Source organism: Chiloscyllium punctatum, chromosome 8, assembly GCF_047496795.1.
Source record: "Chiloscyllium punctatum isolate Juve2018m chromosome 8, sChiPun1.3, whole genome shotgun sequence".
Lineage (NCBI taxonomy): Eukaryota > Metazoa > Chordata > Chondrichthyes > Orectolobiformes > Hemiscylliidae > Chiloscyllium > Chiloscyllium punctatum.
Window position 1 is genome coordinate 108,290,425 of NC_092746.1, and position 21,723 is coordinate 108,312,147.

At 37.8% G+C, this 21,723-nt stretch overlaps 1 protein-coding gene across 1 annotated transcript in view; it reads left to right on the forward strand.

The window, feature by feature from the left end:
- Window positions 1-14,425, forward strand: part of cnpy1 (canopy FGF signaling regulator 1) — an 89,351-nt gene extending 74,926 nt beyond the window's left edge. Inside the window, exons 3-5 of the mRNA XM_072576225.1 lie at window positions 11,411-11,617; window positions 11,970-12,066; window positions 13,975-14,425. Coding sequence (XP_072432326.1) covers window positions 11,411-11,617; window positions 11,970-12,066; window positions 13,975-14,018 — 348 coding nt within the window. The 3' untranslated portion in view covers window positions 14,019-14,425. The remainder of the gene's footprint in view (window positions 1-11,410; window positions 11,618-11,969; window positions 12,067-13,974) is intronic.
- The last annotated feature ends 7,298 nt before the right edge of the window (window positions 14,426-21,723 follow it).

Consider the following 21,723-nt stretch of genomic DNA (forward strand, 5'->3'; position numbering starts at 1 on the left):
TATGCTGTCCCTGACTTCCCTCGTCAGCCATGGTTGCCTCATCCTCCCTCTACCATACTTCTTTTTCCTCAGGATGAATTACTGCTGTGTCTCCTGAATTACTCCCAGAGTTTCTGGGAGTAATTCAGGAGACACAGCAGTAATTCATCCTGAGGAAAAAGAGTAAATTCAATTATATTATTATCACTGCCTCCTAACGGTTCCTTCACCTTAAACTCCCTTGTCAAGTCTACCTCATTGCACAGCACTATATCCAGTATTGCCTGTTCCCTAGTGGGCTCCACCACAAGTTGCTCCAAATAGCCATCTCATAGAATTTCCACGAATTATTTTTCTTGCAGTGCCCTACCACCTGATTATCCCAGTCCACCTGCATATTGCAATCCCCCATATCACTGTAACTTTGCCTTTCGTACACAACTTTTTTTTTAATCTCCCCTGGTATATCTTGTATCCCAGCTCCTGACTAGTATTTGTAAGCCTGTACATAACTCCAACTATGGTTTTTACCTTTGCGGTTTCTCAATTCTACCCACACGAACTCTACACCACCTGGCCCTACTTTGTTTCTTACTATTGATTAAATTTAATCTCTTACTAATAAGGCAACTCGACCCCTTCTACCCACTGCCTATCTTTTCAACAGAATGTACATCCTTGAGTATTCAGCTCCCAGTCCTGATCCCCTTGTAGCCACCTGTCCGTGATGCCTACCACCTCATACCTACTAATTTCAATCTGCGCCTCAAGCTCTTTTACCTTTTTCCGTATACTGTGTGCATTCAGATAGAACACCCTCAGTCCTGTATTAACTGCTCCTCTTCTCATTGTCATTCGTTTGTCCACTGTGCTTGAGGTTTATTTGCTAACCCTTTCCATACATTCTGTCCTATTTGTAGCAGTGCTGGCGATTTTAATAAACACTCCTGAGTTCTTCACTCTTATCTCCTCCTTTGATTCCAGTTTTCTGATTTCCCCTATAAGTGAGCCCTCCCCCGCCACCCGCATTTAGTTTAGAGCCCTGTCTGTACCCTAGTTATGAGATTTGCTAGGTCTCTGGTCCCAGCACAGTTCAGATGACGACCATCTCATCGCAAACTGGAAGTTTAAGAAGGAAATTGAAGGGAAAGTTAGGACAAGCGAAGTCAAGAAAGATAACGGTATCAATGAAGCAGAAAACTCAAAAAGGGATCATGCTGTAAGGTTGAGTGAAATAGGGGTTGATAGGAAGGGTGAGGGCAGTAACAAATTAAAAATACTATATATGAATGCACAAAGTATTAGAAATAAGATGGATGAGCTTGAGGCTCTTTTGGAAATTGGCAGCTACGATATTGTGGGGATAACTGACACGTGGCTTCACGTGGACAGGGCCTAGGAAATGAATATTCAAGGCTATACGTGCTAACGTAAGCACAGACTGACGGGCAGAGTGGGTGAGTTGGCCCTGTTGGTAAGGGATGATATTCAGTCCCTTGCGCGGGGGGACCTAGAATCAGGGTATGTAGAGTCAGTATGGATAGAGCTGAGAAATTCTAAGGGTAGAAAGTCCCTCTTGGGAGTTATCTACAGGCTCCCAAACAGTAGTATGGATGTCGGGTGTAAGTTGAATAAGGAGCTGAAATTGGCCTGTCGCAAAGATGTTACTACAGTTATTATGGGGGATTTCAACATGCAGGTAGACTGGGAGAATCAGGATGGTATTGGACCTCAAGAAAGAGACTTTGTGGAGTGCATCCGAGATGGATTCTTGGAACAGCTGGTGCTGGAGCCTACCAGGGAGATGGCAATTCTGGATCTGGTATTGTGCAACGAACCAGAATTGATCAGGGACCTCGAAGTGAAGGAGCCATTAGGAAGTAGTGACCATAATACAATAAGCTTCAATCTGCAATTTGAAAGGGAGAGGGTACAATCGGTAGTGACAATATTTCAGTTAAATAAAGGGAACTATGGAGCTATGAGGGAGGAGCTGGCCAAAGTTCAATGGTGCAATACCTTAGCAGGGATGACAGTGGGGGAACAATGGCAGATATTTATGGGTATAATGCAGAAAATGCAGGATCAGTTCATTCCAAAAAGGAAGAAAATCCTATGAGGAGGCAGGGGTGGCCGTGGCTGACGAGGGAAGTTAAGAAACATATAAAGTCAAAAGAGAAAAAGTATAACGTAGCAAAGATGAGTGGGAAAACGGAGGACTGGGAAGTTTTAAAGAACAACAGATGATTACTAAGAAGGAAATACACAGAGAAGAAATGAGGTATGAAGGTAAACTGGCCAAAAATATAAAGGAGGATAGTAAAAGCTTTTTTTTTAGGTATGTGAAAGGGAAAAAAAATGGTTAAGACTAAAATTGGGCCCTTGAAGACAGAAACAGGGGAATAAAGAAATGGCAGAAGAGTTGAATTGGTACTTCAGATCTGTGTTCACTGGGGAAGACACAAGCAATCTCCCAGAGGTAACAGTGGCTGAAGGACCTGAACTGAAGAGAATTTATATTTGCCAGGAATTGGTGTTGAAGAGACTGTTAGGTCTGAAGGCTGATAAGTCCCTGGGGCCTGATGGTCTACATCCCAGGGTACTGAAGGAGGTGGCTCGAGAAATCGTGGATGTGTTGGTGATTATTTTCCAGAGTTCAATAGATTCAGGATCAGTTCCTGCGGATTGGAGGGTGGCTAATGTTGTACCACTTTTTAAGAAAGGAGCAAGAGAGAAAGCAGGAAATTATAGACCAGTTAGTCTGACCTCAGTGATGGGAAAGATGCTGGAGTCAGTTATAAAGGATGAAATTACGACAGTAACAGAATAGGTCAGAGTCAGCATGGATTTATGAACAGGAAATCATGCTTGACTAATCTTCTGGAATCTTTTGAGGATGTAACTCTGAAGATGGACAAGGGCGATCCAGTGGATGTAGTGTACCTGGACTTTCAGAAAGCCTTTGATAAAGTCCCACATAGGAGGTTAGTGAGCAAAATTAGGGCGCATGGTATTGGGGGCAAAGTACTGACTTGGATTGAAAATTGGTTGGCTGACAGGAAACAGAGTAGTGATAAACGGCTCCCTTTCGGAATGACAGGCGGTGACCAGTGGGGTACCGCAGCTTTTTACAATATATATTAATGATATAGAAGATGGTATTAATAGTAACATTAGTAAATTTGCTGATGATACAAAGCTAGGTGGCAGGGTGAAATGTGAGGAGGATGTTAGGAGATTTCAGGGTGATCTGGACAGGTTAGGTAAGTGGACAGATGCAGTTTAATGTGGATAAGTATGTGGTTATCCACTTTGCTGGCAAGAACAGGAAGGCAGATTACTACCTAAATGGAGTCAAGTTAGGTAAAGGGGCAGTACAAAGAGATCTGGGTGTTCTTGTACACCAGTCAGTGAAAGCAAGCCTGCAGATACAGCAGGTAGTGAAGAAAGCGAATAGCATGCTGGCCTTCATAACAAGAGGGATTGAGTATAGAAGCAAAGAGGTTCTTCAGCTGTACAGGGCCCTGGTGAGACCGCACTTGGAATATTGTGTGCAGTTCTGGTCTCCAAATTTGAGGAAAGACATTCTGGCTATTGAGGGAGTGCAGCATAGGTTCACGAGGTCAATTCCTGGACTGGCAGGACTATCTTATGTTGAAAGATTGGAGGGACTGAGCTTGTATACCCTTGAGTTTAGAAGACTGAGAGGGGATCTGATTGAGATGTATAACATTATTAAAGGATTGGACACTCTGGAGGCAGGTAACATGTTTCCGCTGATGGGTGAGTCCCGAACCAGAGGACACAGCTTAAATATAAGGGATAGGCCATTTAGGACAGAGATGAGGAGAAACTTCTTTACCCAGAGAGTGGTGGGTGTGTGGAATGCTCTGCCCCAGAGGGCAGTGGAGGCCCAGTCTCTGGATTCGTTTAAGAAAGAGTTGTATAGACCTCTCAAGGATTGTGGAATCAAGGGTTACGGAGATAAGGCAGGAACAGGATATTGATTGAGGATGATCAGCCATGATCATAATGAATGGTGGTGCAGGCTCAAAGGGCAGAATGGCCTACTCCAGCACTTATTGTCTATTGTCTAACAGGTCCCTTCTTCTCCAGTACTGGTACCAATGTCTCATGAATTCAAACCCATTTCTCCCTCACCAATCTTGGAGCCACCTCCTAGCTGTTCATACTCCCTTAGCAGAACCTCTGCTCTAGTTTTGTCTATGTCATTGGTACCTATGTAGATCACAACCACTGGATCTTTACCCTCCCACTCGAAGTTCCTCTGCAGCCCAGATAAGATATCCCAAACCCGAGCATCAGGCAGGCCACACAACCTTTAGGACTCTTCGATCATGGTCACAGGGAACAGTGTTTGTACCTTTAACTATGCTATCCCAATCACAACATTTCTCTTCTGTCTCCCCACTTTAATGGCTCCCTGCACCACAGGGCTGCGGTCAGTCGGCTGATCCTCCCTGCAGTCCCCATTCCCGTCCACACAAGGAACAAAATTGTTGAACTTGTTGGACAAGAACAGAGACTGAGGCTTCTGCAATTCTACCTCCTGGATCCCTCTATCTGCCTCACTCACAGCCATACCCTCCTGTTCCTGACCACCGGTTGAATTCGAGTTAGTCTAAGGAGTGTAACACTCTCCTGAAACACAGCATCCAGATAACTCTTCCCCCTCCCTGATGTGTTGCAATGTTTGAAACTCCAAGTCCAGCTCATCAACTCTGAGCCAAGTTCTTCCAGCAATCAACATTTAGTACAAACATGGTCACTGGGAACCACAATGGGGTCCACTAGTTGGACCGAAGGGTTTGTTTCCATGCTGTACATCTCTGACTCTATGAGTGATGTCAAATATCTATTCAAGTTCTCCACCTTTTCTTTTTTCCCCGATCACTTCTCCAGCCTCATTTTCCAGTGGTCCAATGTTTACTCTTCTCTCTCTGCTAGCTTTTATATATCTTTTAAGAAGTTCTTTTTTTTTCTTTTGTTACTAGTTGGCTTCCCTCGTAATTCATTTTCTGCACCTTTATTGGTTTTTTTAGTTATCTTTTGGTTTTTAAAGGCTTCCCAATACCTGTTTCCTACTAACCTTTATCACATTGCATGCATTTTTCTCTTGCTTCTATTCTTTGCCTGGTTGCCTCATCCTCCCCTTAATATGTTTCTTCTTCATAGGGATGAATTTCTTCTATGCCTTCCAAATTATCATTCCCCCACCACCCGAAAATCCCACCATTACAGCTTCACTATCTTCTCTGCTAGACTCCCCTTCTGATTAACTCTGATCAGCTCCTCCCTCATGTATCTTGAATACCTTTACTCAATTGTAATGTAATTACATCTGATTCTAGTTTCTCTCTTGCAAACTGCAGGGTGAATTCTATCGTATTGTGGTCACAGCCCCCTATTGGTTCCTTGACCTTCTGCTCCCTAATCAAGTCAGACTCATTATACATCACCCAGTCCAAAATTGCCTGTTCCCTAATGGGATCTACCACATGTTCCTCCAAAAAAATCATCTTGTCAACGTTCCATGAATTCCTTTTCTTGGTATTTGATTTTGTTTTGTTGCATGTACTGAGATACAGTGTAGAGTATTGTTTTGCATGCTAATCGGACAAATCATGCCTTCCATAAGCACATCAGTACTACATTCTGTTCTAAAACCGAATGCAGAATATAGTGTTATAGCTACAAAGAAGGTGCCAAGACAGATCAATTCTATTATATGAGATGTCCATTCATAAGTCTGATAACAGCAGGGAAGAAGGTGATCATAAATCTTTTTCAAGCTTTTTTATCTTCTGCCCATTGGAAGTGCATGGAAGAGAGTATAACCAAGGTGGGAGGAGGTCTTTTTGATTATGTTGGTTGCTTTCCTGAAGCAGTGGGAAGTATAGATGGAGTCAATGGGTGGAAGGCTGGTTTGTGTGATGGACTGGACTGCATTCACAACACTGTAATTTCTTGTGGTCTTGGGCAGAGCTGTTGCCATACCAACCTGTGATGCATCCACATAGGATGCTTTCTGTGGTGCATCAATTAAAATTGGTAAGTGTCATTGTAGATATGCCGAATTTCCTTAGTCTCCTGAGGAAGTAGAGGCATGAGTGTGCTTTCTTGACTATAGCTTCTTAACTATGGTGTCGCAAAACTGGACATGCTGGATTGTAATCAATTGCATAATGTAGGTTTTGCTTTTGAATGGTCAGATCCCTTCTCTAGTGAATGGCTCAGAACAGATTGTTGGTGATATTTACTCCTAGAAACTTGAAGCTCTTGACCGTCTCCACCTCAACACCACTAATACAGACAAGGGTGTGTTCTCCATTCCTCTTCCTGAAGTTGATGACCATTTCCTTCATTTTGCTGACATTGAAGGAGAAATTGTTGTCTTTACACCATGCCACTAAGCTCTCTATCTCTTTCCTGTTCTCTGTCTCGTTGTTGTTTAAGATCTGACCCACTATGATGGTATTATCAGCAAACTTGTAAATGGAGTTATTGCGGAATTTGGCCAAGCAGTCATGAGTGTATGAGGAATATAGTAAAGGGCTGAGTACGCAGCCCTGCAGGGCACTGGTGTTAAGAATTATTGTGGAGAAGATGTTGTCTCCTATCCTTACTGTTTACAGTCTGTGAATCAGGAAGTTGAGGAACCAATTGCAGGGTGGAGAGCAGACCCCTGGGTCTTGGAGTTTGGAGATGAATTTGGCTGGAATTATGGTGCATTGAGGGTGGAGCTAAAGTCAATAAATAGGAGTCAGATGAGGGTGTCCTTGTTCGCCACATGTTCCATGGATGAGTGAAGGACCAGGGAGATGGCTTCTGCAGTGGATTTGTTGCAATGGTAGCCAAATTGTAGTGGATCAAGGCAATCTGGGAGGCTGGACTTGATGTGTTCCATTGTTAACTTACTGAAAGATTTGCAGTCTTTTGGTGTCTTCATCCTGACTTTCTCAACGGACGAAAGTGCATTCCATCTGGACTGCAAGACAAGTGTATTCTTGTTCTGTCATTATCACAGGCCCACTCCTAGCATTCCCCCACACCAACAACAACCCCTCCCCACCTCCCAGGTTGCAAGAATCCCACCTACGTTAACTGATGCTCACTGTGAGCAACGGCAGGGGGATTTCTCAACTTCCAGCATTTCTGTTAACAGAAGTGTGAAATGATTTTGTTTAAAGATCATAAGTTAATGATTTTTCTTTATTATTCAAGGATGCTAAAGACCTAAAAGTACAATTAACATTGTTTCAGTTTCTTCCAGTTTTCCACAAATTCCTTTTGTATTAGCAGAACATAAAATATTCAGTCTACTTGGTACAATTCAACAAGAAAATAATCAGCTTCCTCTGAATAACCATATTTTCAAATGCATCCTTGCATATTGGAGTGGGTGGGAATGAAGGGAAATTTAACTTTGCTAATCTTCTAGTTCATGAACTATATGTCCAACTTGTATAATATTTAAGAATTTTTAAGTATTTTGTGTTTTGGTGATACAAAACTGGACATGCTTGATTATAATCAATTGCATAGTGCAGGTTTTGCTTATAAATGGTCAGATCGCTTGTCAAATGCAAACTGCTTATCAGTCAAGGAATTCTTATGAAATATCTTGCATTGCTGATACCTATACACTTTTTGGTTTATATGTATGTTTAGAGAATAGCAACAATGTTATTAGAGATATTGGTTTCAAACCAAGGTTTGTATTTAATCATTTTTATTTATCTGCCTGAATGTAGTCATTTGTGGATTTCAAATCATATGTATAGGTAAGGTACCTAGCAGAAGAGATGAGTGTCTCCAGGAGGTATGGCTACGAGAACAGGAGAGTGAGGAAAGGTAGGCCAAGCTGGTGCTCCTGTTACCTTCCTTAACAATTTAAGACCTGAAGAGGCCAGTATGGAGGCAGGCCATTTGTTTCCTTCTGGTGAAAAATATGATGTCTGATCTTTTTAATATGTGTAGAATGTTTTAATAAACAAATTGAAATTATTCTTAAAGGTCGAGACTGCTATTGCAAGGGTGTGGTTGCAAGTCATTTTAACTGAATACATTTATCAGTATCTTATTAACTAGTTGACATTTTTCTTTCTGTCACTACCAAGAAATTTATTATACTACACTGCAGATGGATTGACGTAGGTTTAGAAAACCAAACAGACTGGTTGTTAGAGTAAAACATTCAAACTATTTTTATGCAGTGTCATTTTTTAAAGGAATTTTCCATCTGTCATGTTTTATGAAAATATAGAAAGTATGTCTTGCTTCTGAAGATCTTAGTCCCACAATGGGTCAGTTGAGCAAAGTTTGATAATATTCCATTTTACTTTATTCATTATAGAGTATTCACCATCTGAGTATTTGACCTCTTTACTGACCTAAAACTTAAATCCACAGTTTTAAGGTAAAGTGCGACCTTGGTAAGGGCGCTTTTTTAGGTAGTGATCTAATTTTGTACCATGTTTGCACACTCCCCTCTGTCCATTTGTTTCATCAGTGCAGCTATTTCCTGCCTAAATGTTGTGAAATATTGAATTAAAAAATTGCATATATATTAAATACTAAAGTTAATCATGCTTAATAATTTTTATTTTAAAGTTTTTGATGGAATTTCGCATAACTTACGTATCACTACTTTTTAGATTGGCACGCCAATTGTCTTGCTAGTTGTCGTTACTTGACTAAGTTAGAGGTGCCATGTTCCGATGATCCTCTGTGACCAATATTAAAGCTTACTCACTGAATAAGTGTCAAGTATACTCTGTGGAATTTTATTGTTCACCTTCAGTTTTTAAAAAAAATGACTGAAGGGGTTTCATTAAAAGCTGGCTTGAGGCTGAAGACTGACATCTGACAGTTACTATGTAAACCATGGACAATATGGTTTTGATTTGAATCTCACCAGGGTCATTTTTCAAAGCATTGAGGAGATTGGTTTGCTGTAAACAGCTTTAGTTTTTCTTTCATCCAATTTTCACCCTTCTATATTTTTGTTTCTGTTCTGTTCAGTAAAGTAATACTATTAATTTCCAACAAGTTAAAGTTGATATATTAGACAGCATGGAAAGTGTATTTAATTGCACAAAAATATACTACAATAGATCAAGTGCAGTATTAAATTTATAGAATATTTCCATCACTTTAGCCATTCTTTCTATGAACCTGAATAGAAAATTTGCATCTAATGTTTTCAGTTTTTTTAAAAATGAGCAATTCAGAGCAAACACGTATGGAACCCAGTCGGACAGATGGGCTTGTAATGCATAATACAGGCTTGTAATTAACCTACAAGATTTTTTCATTTTAAACAAATTGTTGCAGAAGATCTGCTTTTTTAATCTGGGTCATATTTAGATGGAAACAAATGCTAACACGTAGCAATATAGCTTTGTATTCTATCTCGATCTGATTCTTTAAATTCTGCATATGAAGAAAAGATAGTGGTTAAACACTGTGGTCATGCATTTGGAATGCTAACTTTTTAAGGTAGTATATTCCTCTAACTGAAGCAAAACAAAATTAACATTTTTGATATATCACTGCAAAAACAAATTTTGGTATTAAACATTGGTTTGTGAACTTAACAGTTGAACACAGCCGTGGGAACTGGACAGCAATCATTAAAATAAAACTGCAACTTAAAAGAAGTGCTTTCAAAATTCAAATTGTTTGTATCTACTCTGTAAGCAAGAACGTTTTAGGTTTGTTTTCTTCCAAGTTGCAGATTTCTACTATTCTAGGCAGTCATTCTTGTCTTTTTTTTTGTCATATTTATCTAGTGTAAACAATTTTTTTTATGAAATGTTCTCCAAATGCATTTTTGATAGCAGTTTGGCTATCTGTATTTTAAAATTGTTTTTGTTATCCTGAAGGTGGGAATTCATTCTATTGTGTTTCAACATTGGAAAAATCCAAAGCACTTCACCTTTATCACCTCTTTGCAGAGCATCAGTCTTATTTTTTTCGTAAGATAAGAAACTTTTGTCCATGCAGACAGGCAAAATTGATTGTGACTCTCTTCCATCACATTTTAATAATGGCAGTCTCTTCATTCTCATTTCAATGGCAGCTGCAATTTACAGGGCAGTATCTCAGACATCTTTTCTATTGGCAGAGTGCAGTGTATGTGTTTTTTTCTCCTCCCCTCTGTCACATCAAGGAATGCTCCTAGTAATATAGTGAATTTAAACTACTATGACAGTGTTGAGGGAAAGTGTTTCTTTTCTGGACCTAGCTAAATGGTGCTCTGTAACATTGATTTGTTACAAAGTCACTAGAGAATTGATGTCATCCATAGTGATGGTAGCAATGTTGTTTTATGCAGATATAGCGTAAGATCCAAATGTTCCTATAATTTTCCCTAGATCTTTTTACCAAAAATCTTGATCTGTGATAGATCTTGCAAACAAAGTAATATAAATAGAAGTTGCATCGTTCTGCTCGAATAATCATATTATGTCAGTAAAACAGAGGGAAACTCTGATCTAGCAACATAGTCAGAAAAACACTTATTTTAATGTTTAGGCACTGATGTATTTGCTTTGTGATCAGATGGCAGTGAAGCAAGGAGAAACCTTTTGTGTGAATGAACTGCTTATGTGAAAATGCATCCATAATGTAATCACTGGGACCGGAAGGGGCCATACTGTGTTTGAAAGGAGACAATGGAATCTGGCCATATCTACATTGCTGAAATAGAGTTCATCAGCGATTCAGCCCTTTGACTGCGGTTGTCATGCAAACTTCCTACTTTGATCAGTAGAGGGTGGCAGGAGGGACTCGCATAGGCCTGCGGATGTATCTCTGCTGTTTACCCTGTACTTGGCTTCAATTGAAACCCTTCCGGAGAAAGCAACAGGGTTCATTTTGCACCTTGACCTGTCTAGACAGTTAAAACTTTTTGTCCAGTTACTAAGCTAAAAGACTATTCTGACCTCTTGTGCACTCTTTGTGGCAATTCACCCTAGGAGTATAGGTGTTGACTGGAGGTTTTCTTAAATTTGGTGAAGGGGGAGGAGATGAGACAATTCTGCAGCATTTATTCCAGGAAATGAAAACTGAGACTGTAGACCTGATTGACTTTTGGGCCTTGTTTTCTCCACTGAATCCTGAACAAGGATTAAGCAGCTGCTAGCAAGCAAATGAACAGAGTCTAGACTGACCAGTCATTGAGCAAACTAGTTGTGGTGATCCACTAACTTAATTTTCTGAAGTGAGATTTTTCTTCACATTTTTTTGCAAGCTTTGATTGGACCAAAAATGTGTTTGAAATGAACAAAGATGGCAAAAGCAAATACTAGGACATCTTTCAACTTGAGTTGCATTGTTAGTTTTAGTTTTGAGTTTTTTTTATAAAATGCGTAACGCATTGTTCATATTCTCTGTTTTCCTGCAGATTCCATATGCTAAGTCAGAGACACACTTACTTGAACTCTTCGAAACTATATGTTCAAACATGGATGATTATGCATTATACGTGGATCCAGAGACCCAGAAGAAGACTTACATGAGATTTGCTCCAAGGGATTCTGAGAAACTGGGTTCAGTAGATTTTAAGAATTTCAAGTTTGATCCTGAGAATTCTAAATCACTAAAGTTTGTGGTAAGGATTTTTTTTTGTGTGAACAGGCAGCTATTACAGCAGAGGGCACCAGAACTTCAGCTCATGAAATCTGCATTTAAAATTATGCTATTAAGGTTTCAAATTTTATTAAAAGTAAACCCAAAAAAAGTGTGATAATTGAATGGCTATTAGCTGGTGATCATATTTTTGCAGTTTCATGTTCTGTTATTTTAATGTGAAAATATTACATGATGGTTTTTGCTATATTGGTTAGCTGTAGGGAATAGAAAATGGCAGCAGGTAACAAAGGAACACCTAGAATTATGTGTTTCATTTCAAAATGAGCAAAACAAATTGTACTTTAATGTGATCTTACTGTTTCTGGTCTTAGTGTGAAAGTATACTGGAAGAATATGAAGAGGAAATAATTTCTCTGTTTGCCCACGAGACAGACCATGTGGCTGACAAGCTTTGCAGTGAGAAATCAGGTACTGCATCTTGTGTGGATATTATACTTCCTTTTGTCAGTTTCTTGTAGCTATATTGTATTGGTTACATTGAATGGGAGAGAAATCTTTTAATCTGATTAAATAGTTTGGGTCATTACTTGCACATGTAAGTTTCTTCTGTTAAGGTACCATTAGCCAAACGGAGCTTTTGCCTAATTTTTGATATTTATAGCCAGTTCAAACCATGTTGTTTGATATGCAACTTAAAACTCCGGTCTGTTTCAATAAGTTCTTTTTTATAAACAGAATCAACTATAGTTTACTGGTAAGTAGATATACTGTGTGTTTAGATAATTGTATCCCACTGTTTGTGACTGGTTCCATTAGTATTCAGAAAAGCTGCCTGCTGAAAATCCCCTTAGCTGAAATGAGATTCTTTAGGGAATAAATGGCTAAAATCTCAATTTTCTTTTGATTAGAGTCTATCGTTAATAACTAATATACTTTTCCATCCGTGGTGTTGGTAATGAAAAGGTGATGAATCGTAATGTTAATTTCAAATAGTTAAAAGCTGCAAAGCTTTAAATTCAACAACATTTCACTTGATGTGTTTTAGTATGTCTGATAATAGCTGTTTTTTGCTAATTCTTCAAGCCATTTCTTATGTTTCTCACTAGTGCCATTGTTTTATTTCAAGCTATGGTTAAATCGCCTTGAGAATCTAAATAATCTTTAAAATTTAGTTATGTATTTTGCTGTTCTAGGTTAGTTTACCAGAATCAGCAAAAATAAAGTTTAAAAAACATTATAGCTTTGGAAAATTAGTTCTCCTGCAAAACACTGTTGATTACTAGTTTGTTGTTAGAATTTCTAATTCAATTTGTACAATTGAAGAGGTAAGTTGGTACATATTTGTAACAGACTGAAGTGAGCTGTAGTCACAAAGTGCACCTGACACTGAAGATGAAAAATAATTCTCTTTTGTAGTTCAGAATCTCAAAAATTGATTTTTTCATGCTATTTATTTTCAATTAGATTAATTAGTAATATAGTAGGAATATTTAAATTGGTCTCTATATACTGTCTGATAAGATCTTCAATTCATAAAAATTGAGTCTGATCTTTCAAGTCAGCCCTTGTCTGTTTCTGTAAATGTAGTTATAGTGAACCTCTTTTTATTTTGTATGTTTAACAAGCTATTAAACGAACATAGCAGACTGAAATGTCCTTTCATATTCTGCATAGGTGAAACTTTACAGTTTAAAAATTATTTGTACTTTGAACTCATAGTCTCACACCAATATAATTTTAAATTATCTCCACGGGTTTTGGAATATTTGGTGTACTTAAAACATTTTAAAATTAAAAGAACAGCTTTTTTCCCAACATGGTTCACATAAGAATAGAAAACTGTGTTCAGAGGTTTGCTGCGATCTTTAATGCAAGAACTGCAGAACATATCAACCAAAAATTTGGGTTTTGAATTAACTTTAAGATTTTTGTTTTGAATCACCTTTAAGGCATTGGAGAGGTACTAAATGTGAAGGTCTGTTTACCTCCAATGTAATGATCATTTTAGTGAAGTACTTCTTTAAATAGTACCAAATGACATTGAATTTTGGATTGTTTGTAACAGGTGGTTAATAAGTGTCTGTTCCACTGTTTCCTCAGGCTTTTACAGCTTCAAAAAATCAAAACAATTGACTTTTGGAAAAACTACTACTTAATGCAAGACGCAACAAGACTTTTGTTTAAAAATTGCTTTTTGCCTCAACTAAATCTTTTTATGTTGATCCTTTTAAATATATTATTAAAGTTAACTTAACCTCATGCAAAAACTTAAGCTATTAAAGTATCATAGATATTGGAATATTTCATACTATTTCATGAATAATATCAAAAATATAAACTTGAAATACTTATTTATTTGTCTTTTCCTTAAACCAGAGATATGTGATCTATCTGGACAAAGTTTCCATTCTGATCTATAATCCTGCAAAGAACTGGTGCATATCAAGTTGGACTAGGAGAATTATAAATGACTGCATCAACAGCTGGCGAATTTACACTGGACCAGGGCTACTGCTCTAAATTTGTTGTCTGCTCTTCAATAACTACTAATTCAGATACTTTCATTATGATTGTTCTTTTGATAACTCTTGATTTGTGTTCTCATTACCCTCAATTTTATTAAACAGATTTTATAACCACGAAGAGTTTTGGATTAAACCAATAATCTAAATTTGGAAAGATTTTTAGCTTGACACGGGAACCAAAAAATTATACTTACTACTTTTCTTGTCTTGTTCAAATAAATTATGTGATGATTTTTCACTAGGATTATTGCCAATTTTTATAATCTATGCCTCCAAATAAAAATACAATTTTCTTCTGAAACAGTGGATTTGTTTGAGTTTTATTCTAGTTATCGGGATTGTTGTTTTCCTTGCAGTTTATGCATTAAATATTTAAAGGGTGCACAGCAGTCTCTGTGAATCCCAAATCTAACTTTTGTGTTATCCTTTGATTGTTCTACAGACTTTTAGACTGGGTTTGCCCATTTCAGCTTGGCTGTTTGATATTCTTGGTCAAAATTAAATAACTGTTAATGTGCTGTAAATATCATGTTACATGAAGTAGAAGTCTTTTCATTCTACTGAAGGAGCACAAATTTTCATTTCTCAATTAAATGAGTTAAGGCAACAAAATATTTTTATTTCCAATTTGTATTGTTTATGAACATTTTTGTGATATCAAACTGAAACTAATGTATTTAGCTCAAAATATTTTTAAATCCACTGTCTGCTTCGTACATTTTAATATAGTTCTAACATTTATAGTGTAAATAAAAATCTACATTCATTTTGAATTTTAGTGCCTTTAAACTTTTAACTTATTTTAAATTGATGTTTAGGCTGTTCACACTGCTCATTTTGAACCAGAATATGTCTTAAGAGCAAACCTTCCTTCAAATTAGATTCGTTTTCAATTATGCACACATCTTGAGCGGATTTTTTTAAATGCACTCTTCAATGGATTAGAATAAAAGGAAGACAATGTGCAAGTGTCAGCAAATGTGTTTTTATGTTCAAATCGATGACTTTTTAGCAGATCTACAAGTAAACTTCATTGTCACTTAGTGAAACCAAAGATCCCTTAAAACGTGAAGCTGCTGTCATTGGCTCCATAATTGTTTCTTTATAATGCTGAAATTGACACATAATCTATGGTCAGGAGGTCAAAGTCTTAAAGAATGTCCAGTTTAAACAGGAACTTTCAATTTTGAAATCACCGAACAAGCTGAAAACTGATAAATGGTCTATTTAGCTGTTACCAGCTCACGACCTAGTAAGTAAATGTTTATTATGCAGATACTTTGAAATATTTTTCAATTCTTTGATAATCGCGGCAAACTTTCCCTACCGCGTTTATATTTGGAATTGTGCACGACTCCATTAATGGTGTGTACGTTTTCTTGTGTGTTTTTTTTTGGGGGGGGAGAGCACATACTTGTAATTCAATGCAGAGTCCTGCTGGGAAGTGTAAACACGTGGGAATTTTGTTCACGATGTCCCTTTTAAACGCATATTTGACCATTCGTTCTTTTTTCCCCCCCTAAATGAACTTTGTGAGGATAAGGCCATCGTTTGTGATCATTCAGAACGAAACATCCAGTTTTTTTTTGGTTAAATGGTCTTTACTAATGTTTTTGTGCTGGCTGGACGATAGCCCGCGAGGGCTTCCATTCTGGAAATTCTCGGCGTTAATGAGGAATTAAACCTTTGTTGTGACATGTGGCTTCGTGGTCATAGCTTTTAAATCGAAGAAATCTTCTCAGTCCGGGTTACTGGCCAAAATCTGTTTCGTGTACGTTTAATGCTTTTTAAATGGATAATTGTAAGTTTCCATGAGACTCGTTTATGTTAAACAACTCCAGAAAACAAGGTTACGGCTACTCTTCATTGTACATTTGCAGAGTATACATTTCTCAATGTACTGTGAACATACAAATGAATTCCCATATTAGAAATAAGTAGGTTTGTGAGATTGTGGCTTTTGTTTTAATTACTCGATCTCTTCACCCCCTCCCCCCAACACCCACCCCCACCCTCCTTCCCGAGCCAAGATACTCCGGGTTCTTAGCTTCTCTTTCACCGCCTTCTGTGTGTAGTTGAAGCAATGATTATATATAGTTTTTAAAGCACATTGTCACTACAGTTACATTGAAACAGCCATTACCCATTCTACCAATCACCAAAATCAATAGTCGAAAGGCCCGATTGTGAAACTGGTGGAATGGACTTAGTTTAGCATCTGCAAACTAGATAGATAAATGCTTATTTCCTTCTGTTCCTATACGCCTTGGCAGGGGAGCTTAGCAAGGTCAGTGACACAGCTGCTAAGGCTTTGGGTGGAAGAGAGGGAGTATCTTTCTTTAGACTGGCCTAGTCTGTATGAAGGACTATTTTGTAAAATAACCTAAATTCAATATCATTGAACCAGGAGGTCCACCTCAATCAGAACTGCAGCAAAGTGGCTCTCTACAGTCTGACAAAGTTCAGCCTCTGAGCTGCAGCATTAACTTGTATTCTAACAAGATTAAAATATATTTGTCCTGGGGATTAGCATACTTAAATCCCCCTTCCCCTTTTTTGGTGGTGGCAGTTCTTTGATCTGTGTTGCATGGCAAGAGTCTGGCTTGGTCCTGGCCATCCGAGTGCCAAGTGTGAAATCGGCCTGATGTCATCCCTATTCTTCACTTTTACATCTTTCACCAGTTTAATTATATTTCCGCCACAAAAGACTGGCGCTTCATTGCATATTCAAGTTGGACAAGGAAGCATTAAAAAGTGTGGGTGAAATAACTGAGGGGGGAAGGGATCGCTTTTGTGTTGAAGACAGCTAGTGGGACCCAAAAAAACTTTCCTGCTATTTATTTTGTTTTCACTTCCCCGCCCCCAGTACACTCCACCCCGAATGCTTTAAAACTATAACACTACCTTTCCTGTGAGCGTGAGATGTCGTAAACCAAAAAATATTTAAGATGGCCCGTTTTAGTTCTTAACCGAACGTTTTCTTACGCACCGCCATTTGCAATACTTGTTTGGAAAGTCACTGGGAATAATCCATTTTAGTTCATCACCGCGGGTTTAGGTTGGTTAAAGAGGGATTGATAGGAACATGTCAGCTCGACAGTTTGACGAGAAGCTGTAAGAGATCGCCAGTTTTATTTAGAGGCGCGGGGATGAGAGGAAACGAACCACCTGCAGTTGTGGCAGGAGCTTTGACCTTCACCCCAGTCTCCTGGCCACTGATTCCATTCACAGTGTCTGAGAGGCACAGTTGCTCCCCACTTGTACAGGACCAGGCTCATCAAGGCAGTGACCATTGGGCGTAACTTCCACATACAAGCTAAGCAAGAATAGAAATGCAGATTACTTCTTTAGCATTTGATACCGGGTCAATGCTGGGAAATGCTCTGCTCTGACAGCTTGTATTGTCTGAGATTTTCTGTAACGTTTCCCAGTCTCTGTACTTAGTAGAGAAAGGTAGCAACGAGTGGAACTTAATGTGGTTTGGCGAGGAAATAGAGGTACTCATGGTGTGAAGGGCAAACGGCACCTCCTATTTTCCTGACTGGAGCTACCCTATGGTGCGAATAGAAAATTCATATGATTAGAACTTCCTGCCTCAGACCAAATAAAAAAAATGGAGAAAATGCTGAAAGGGCAATTGGCCCAAAACTTTGTAAAAGAAAAACCTCCATCAAATATCCACGTATAATTTATGACATCAAATTGACATTACACGTGCCATAACTGTTCAGCTGTTTAATTTTGAAAGTTATTTGGAATATATTTTTAAACACAGAGGGAAATTTGAAATACAATCACGTAAATTAATAGTTGTAAAATATTAGAAATTATATATTGGCTGCCTTTATATGTCAAGAAATTAAAATATTGAGGATTTCAAAGTGGATTATCAAAGTGGTGTCCTATGGTTACCGCCTCCTAGAACTATTTCCTCTTCGCTCTCTCTGTTGACAGTTCCAAATATTTGAACCCGAAATATTCTGCTGTTTTTTGTCATAAAATATCACATTTAGTAGGGTAGCAAAGAACTAAGTAGATGTTCTATTTAATCCAAAGGTTTTTGAATTAACGTGAATGTCAGTATTTTGACAAACATTGCAAAGTCGTCAATATAATTGCGTACATTAAAAGAAAATGCACCGTCCGTTAACAACAAGCATATTAACTTGTCATTCAAATGATAATTTATTCGCCATATTTGGTTTAAATGAGATTCTTCAGTCGTCGTAATGTTTCCAGATATGATAAGCGCCAGCCGCAGTCCGAACTTTACTTGTCGGCTCCCAAAATCTAAATATCGGCATTCAGTCTCACGGAACGGGGTCCTGAAATTGTTCTATTGAATGAATATACTTCCCCCACTTAATTAGGGTAATAATTGCCACAGCTCTTCAAACTTGCTGCACGTCTCGTTAAATGTGCAATAAAAACAGAAAATGCTGGATAAACTCAGCGGGTCTGGCAGCATCTGTGGAGAGAGACACAGTGTTAATATTTCGAATCCAAAGACATCTACAGAACTCCAATTTCTTCAGAATTTTCTGATTTTATTTCAGATTTCCAGCATCATCAGTACTTTGCTGTTATCCGTTAAACGTTGAAGTATTCAGAAGTTTGAACGTGGACTGCAATGTGAAACGGCGCTTTATTTTGCTAACAATGAAATTTCGCGTATGGAAAACTTTTCTTCATGTCCAGTCCTGGAATGTTTTTAAATCTCAGCAGTACCCAAGAGTACAGAAAGTGTATTTGTACATTCTTGGGTACTTGAGCGGCTATGTTAATTTACATCTCTCAAAGCATTTACCATAGATCTCTTCACCTCCTTGCCCCTTCTGTGACTTGTTTACCTAAAAACAATCCAATTAAACTTTCTCTTTTGAAGCTTCTGACTATAGTCATAGTTCACAGTTGTTCTCTTTTTCAGTATTTAAATGCTGGCAATACTTTGGTAGAAAGAAGCCATTTGATTCTAAAATTAATTTTATGATTACCAAATCCGTTGAATAATTGGACTATTGTCTGGTAATGATTCATCGGAATGGTTTGAAAATCAGAAAGAGATTGTGCAAATTTATAATTTCTTTGTAATGCGTTCTCGTTTAATGTGCCCTGCCACAGGACTGTTTATTTTTAACCATAAATTTTATTTTCTCAGTGTGATATATGTGATTGTAACCAAGACCATAAAACTCCGGAGCTTGAGAGAATCGGTGGCAAATGCTTGTTTCTTTGCCCTCTTAAACTTACAGACCTATGCTTCTTTATTTCTCTAATGCACATCGATAAATGTACGTTTAGGTGGTGAGAGGAGCCAGGACATTTAATAGAAAAGCATTTAAGGTATTGCTAAGCCCACACGCCCCTAATGTTTATTCACTTGACACAGAACACCGGCCATCATACTTAATCTATTTGGTTGACGAGTGATCACTTGTATCTTTGGTTCAGGTAACAAAATGTGATGGCGTTATAATTTCAATAGTATGCTCCCCAAACAATCCAGAACAACAAAATAAGTCCATGATTATTGATCAGATCCATGATTAGTTGCAATGTTATTGTGATATTTCTTAAACTCGTTTAATTAATAGTATCAAATAAACCAAAAATAAAATCTTCCTTAAGAACGGTTAACATTTCCAATTATACCTCAAAAACTGATAAATTACATTTAAATGAGTACTTCTCAAAGAATAACGTTTTCTCTAAAAACGTATAGGACTACTGACTAAAGAATACGGATTCTGTGCGAGAACAAATCGTCTACAAATCTACTAAATACTACATAGTCCGAAATCAACAATTAGATTCACATGCTTTAAATTTGCACTTAACTCCAAAGAGAATCCACAAATATTACTGGCGTAGTAAGAAATAGCCAGAAATGTTGGGTACACGTGAAAACTCCAGAACTTTGAAGATGAATTCTTCTTTCAGAATAAAATTGGCTAATTTTCAGATCTCTGCGATTAATTCATTTTAGCTTTTGGGAGAAATTTTTTTTTGCCTAACACCACGTGTGAATGTTCAGTATTTATACAGCAAAAACGTAACGGGAAGCCTCAATGTATTTTACTCCCATCTGGACAATTAGGAATTGGTGGTAGAAACGCAATCCACAACTGCATTTCGGTCCCCCCACAAATGCTCAGTTAATTTCTTCTTGTCAAACGTTGGCAGCTGCTTGTGATCATGAAAAGGATTTCTGCTGATTTCCACAGGAATAGTTGCCCCAGGTTCTTTTAGGGTGCAGGTCCCTTTAATTATAATCTGAAATCAAGCCTTTGTGCTTTTTAGAGAAAAACATCAGCTAAACCTTTATTATTGATCTTTTTTTCTAACTTTAAAGAACGCCGTGAGTCTTAACCAAAATGATTGAGTTCTGGACTTTATTTTCCATTGTCTTTCCAAGTATTTATAAATCCTTTCTTCCACTTAAAAAAATATTTTACTTGGTTTCCCTTCCATTTTCAACAACGTGGCTTTACCTCTCGTATTTCACCCATATTTGTTTTGGGAAGCATAATATGGAAAAGACACGGTCGATTGTTAAACACAGGGCCCGTTTTTGCTACTGTAAGCAGTTTAACCAAGATCCGCAAATCCTTTTGTTTTCTGAAACTTTGCCTGCCTGATAAAATGTTCTAGAATACTATGTTGAATCTTTTGTTACAGGCCTTAACAATTGATTTCTTGTCCTTAAATAACATTCTATATATGTTCCCATACAGACAACATACATTTAACCCAGTACGTCAATGCACAGCGTGGCGCCAAAGGCGGTATTTTGAACTTGTCACTTTATCTTTAGAATTAGAATTGGCTTTCTTGTCACATGTACTCACGTGAGTACAATGAAAAGTTTACAAGTCGCCACTTACGGCGCCATTTTAGGTACAAAGGTACCTAGGTACAGATTCTTAAATACACCGTGGGTAATTTTGAGAGTGCTTAGATTACATATTTACTACACATGCGAATGTCCAAGTGCATACAGTCAATTTATGAGTCATTTACAACTAGGTTTTCTTTCGGAGATGATTGAAGAGTACGCAATCGTTGGATTAAAGTACCCATTGTTTGTAAACTGTGATCTTATTAAATAAAGATTGTTTTTATATGTACAATTCCCGTCTGGTACTTATAGCCATAATGGCATAACCTGCTCGCACCGAATTAGATTCGAACCTAATGTTGCAGGCTGTTTCCGAAAGAAACGATAAAACGGTTCATCGTTCAGAATCGTGTTGCACGTGACTATTGTATATTACACACTGCAAGAAACCAGCCAAAGCGAAGCTTAATTTTAGAGCGATTGGATGCAAAATTGCATGCACAACATTTGATGCTCATAATCTAAACTTTAAAAAGTGAGTAAATTGCTAAGAAACCGATTTTTTTTTGCCTGTACTCTATGGGAGCAAAGGGCTTCCATATTATCCGCATTCGGTTCTCAATGAAATATTACTGAATAAATGCTATGCCTGGGAGCGTACAATTGTTTATTTCTCCATAGTCGGAACAAAACACTTGTACAGGACAAATTTGAACGAATGATATATATAGTTCATATATATATATATAAAATTTTCACCGT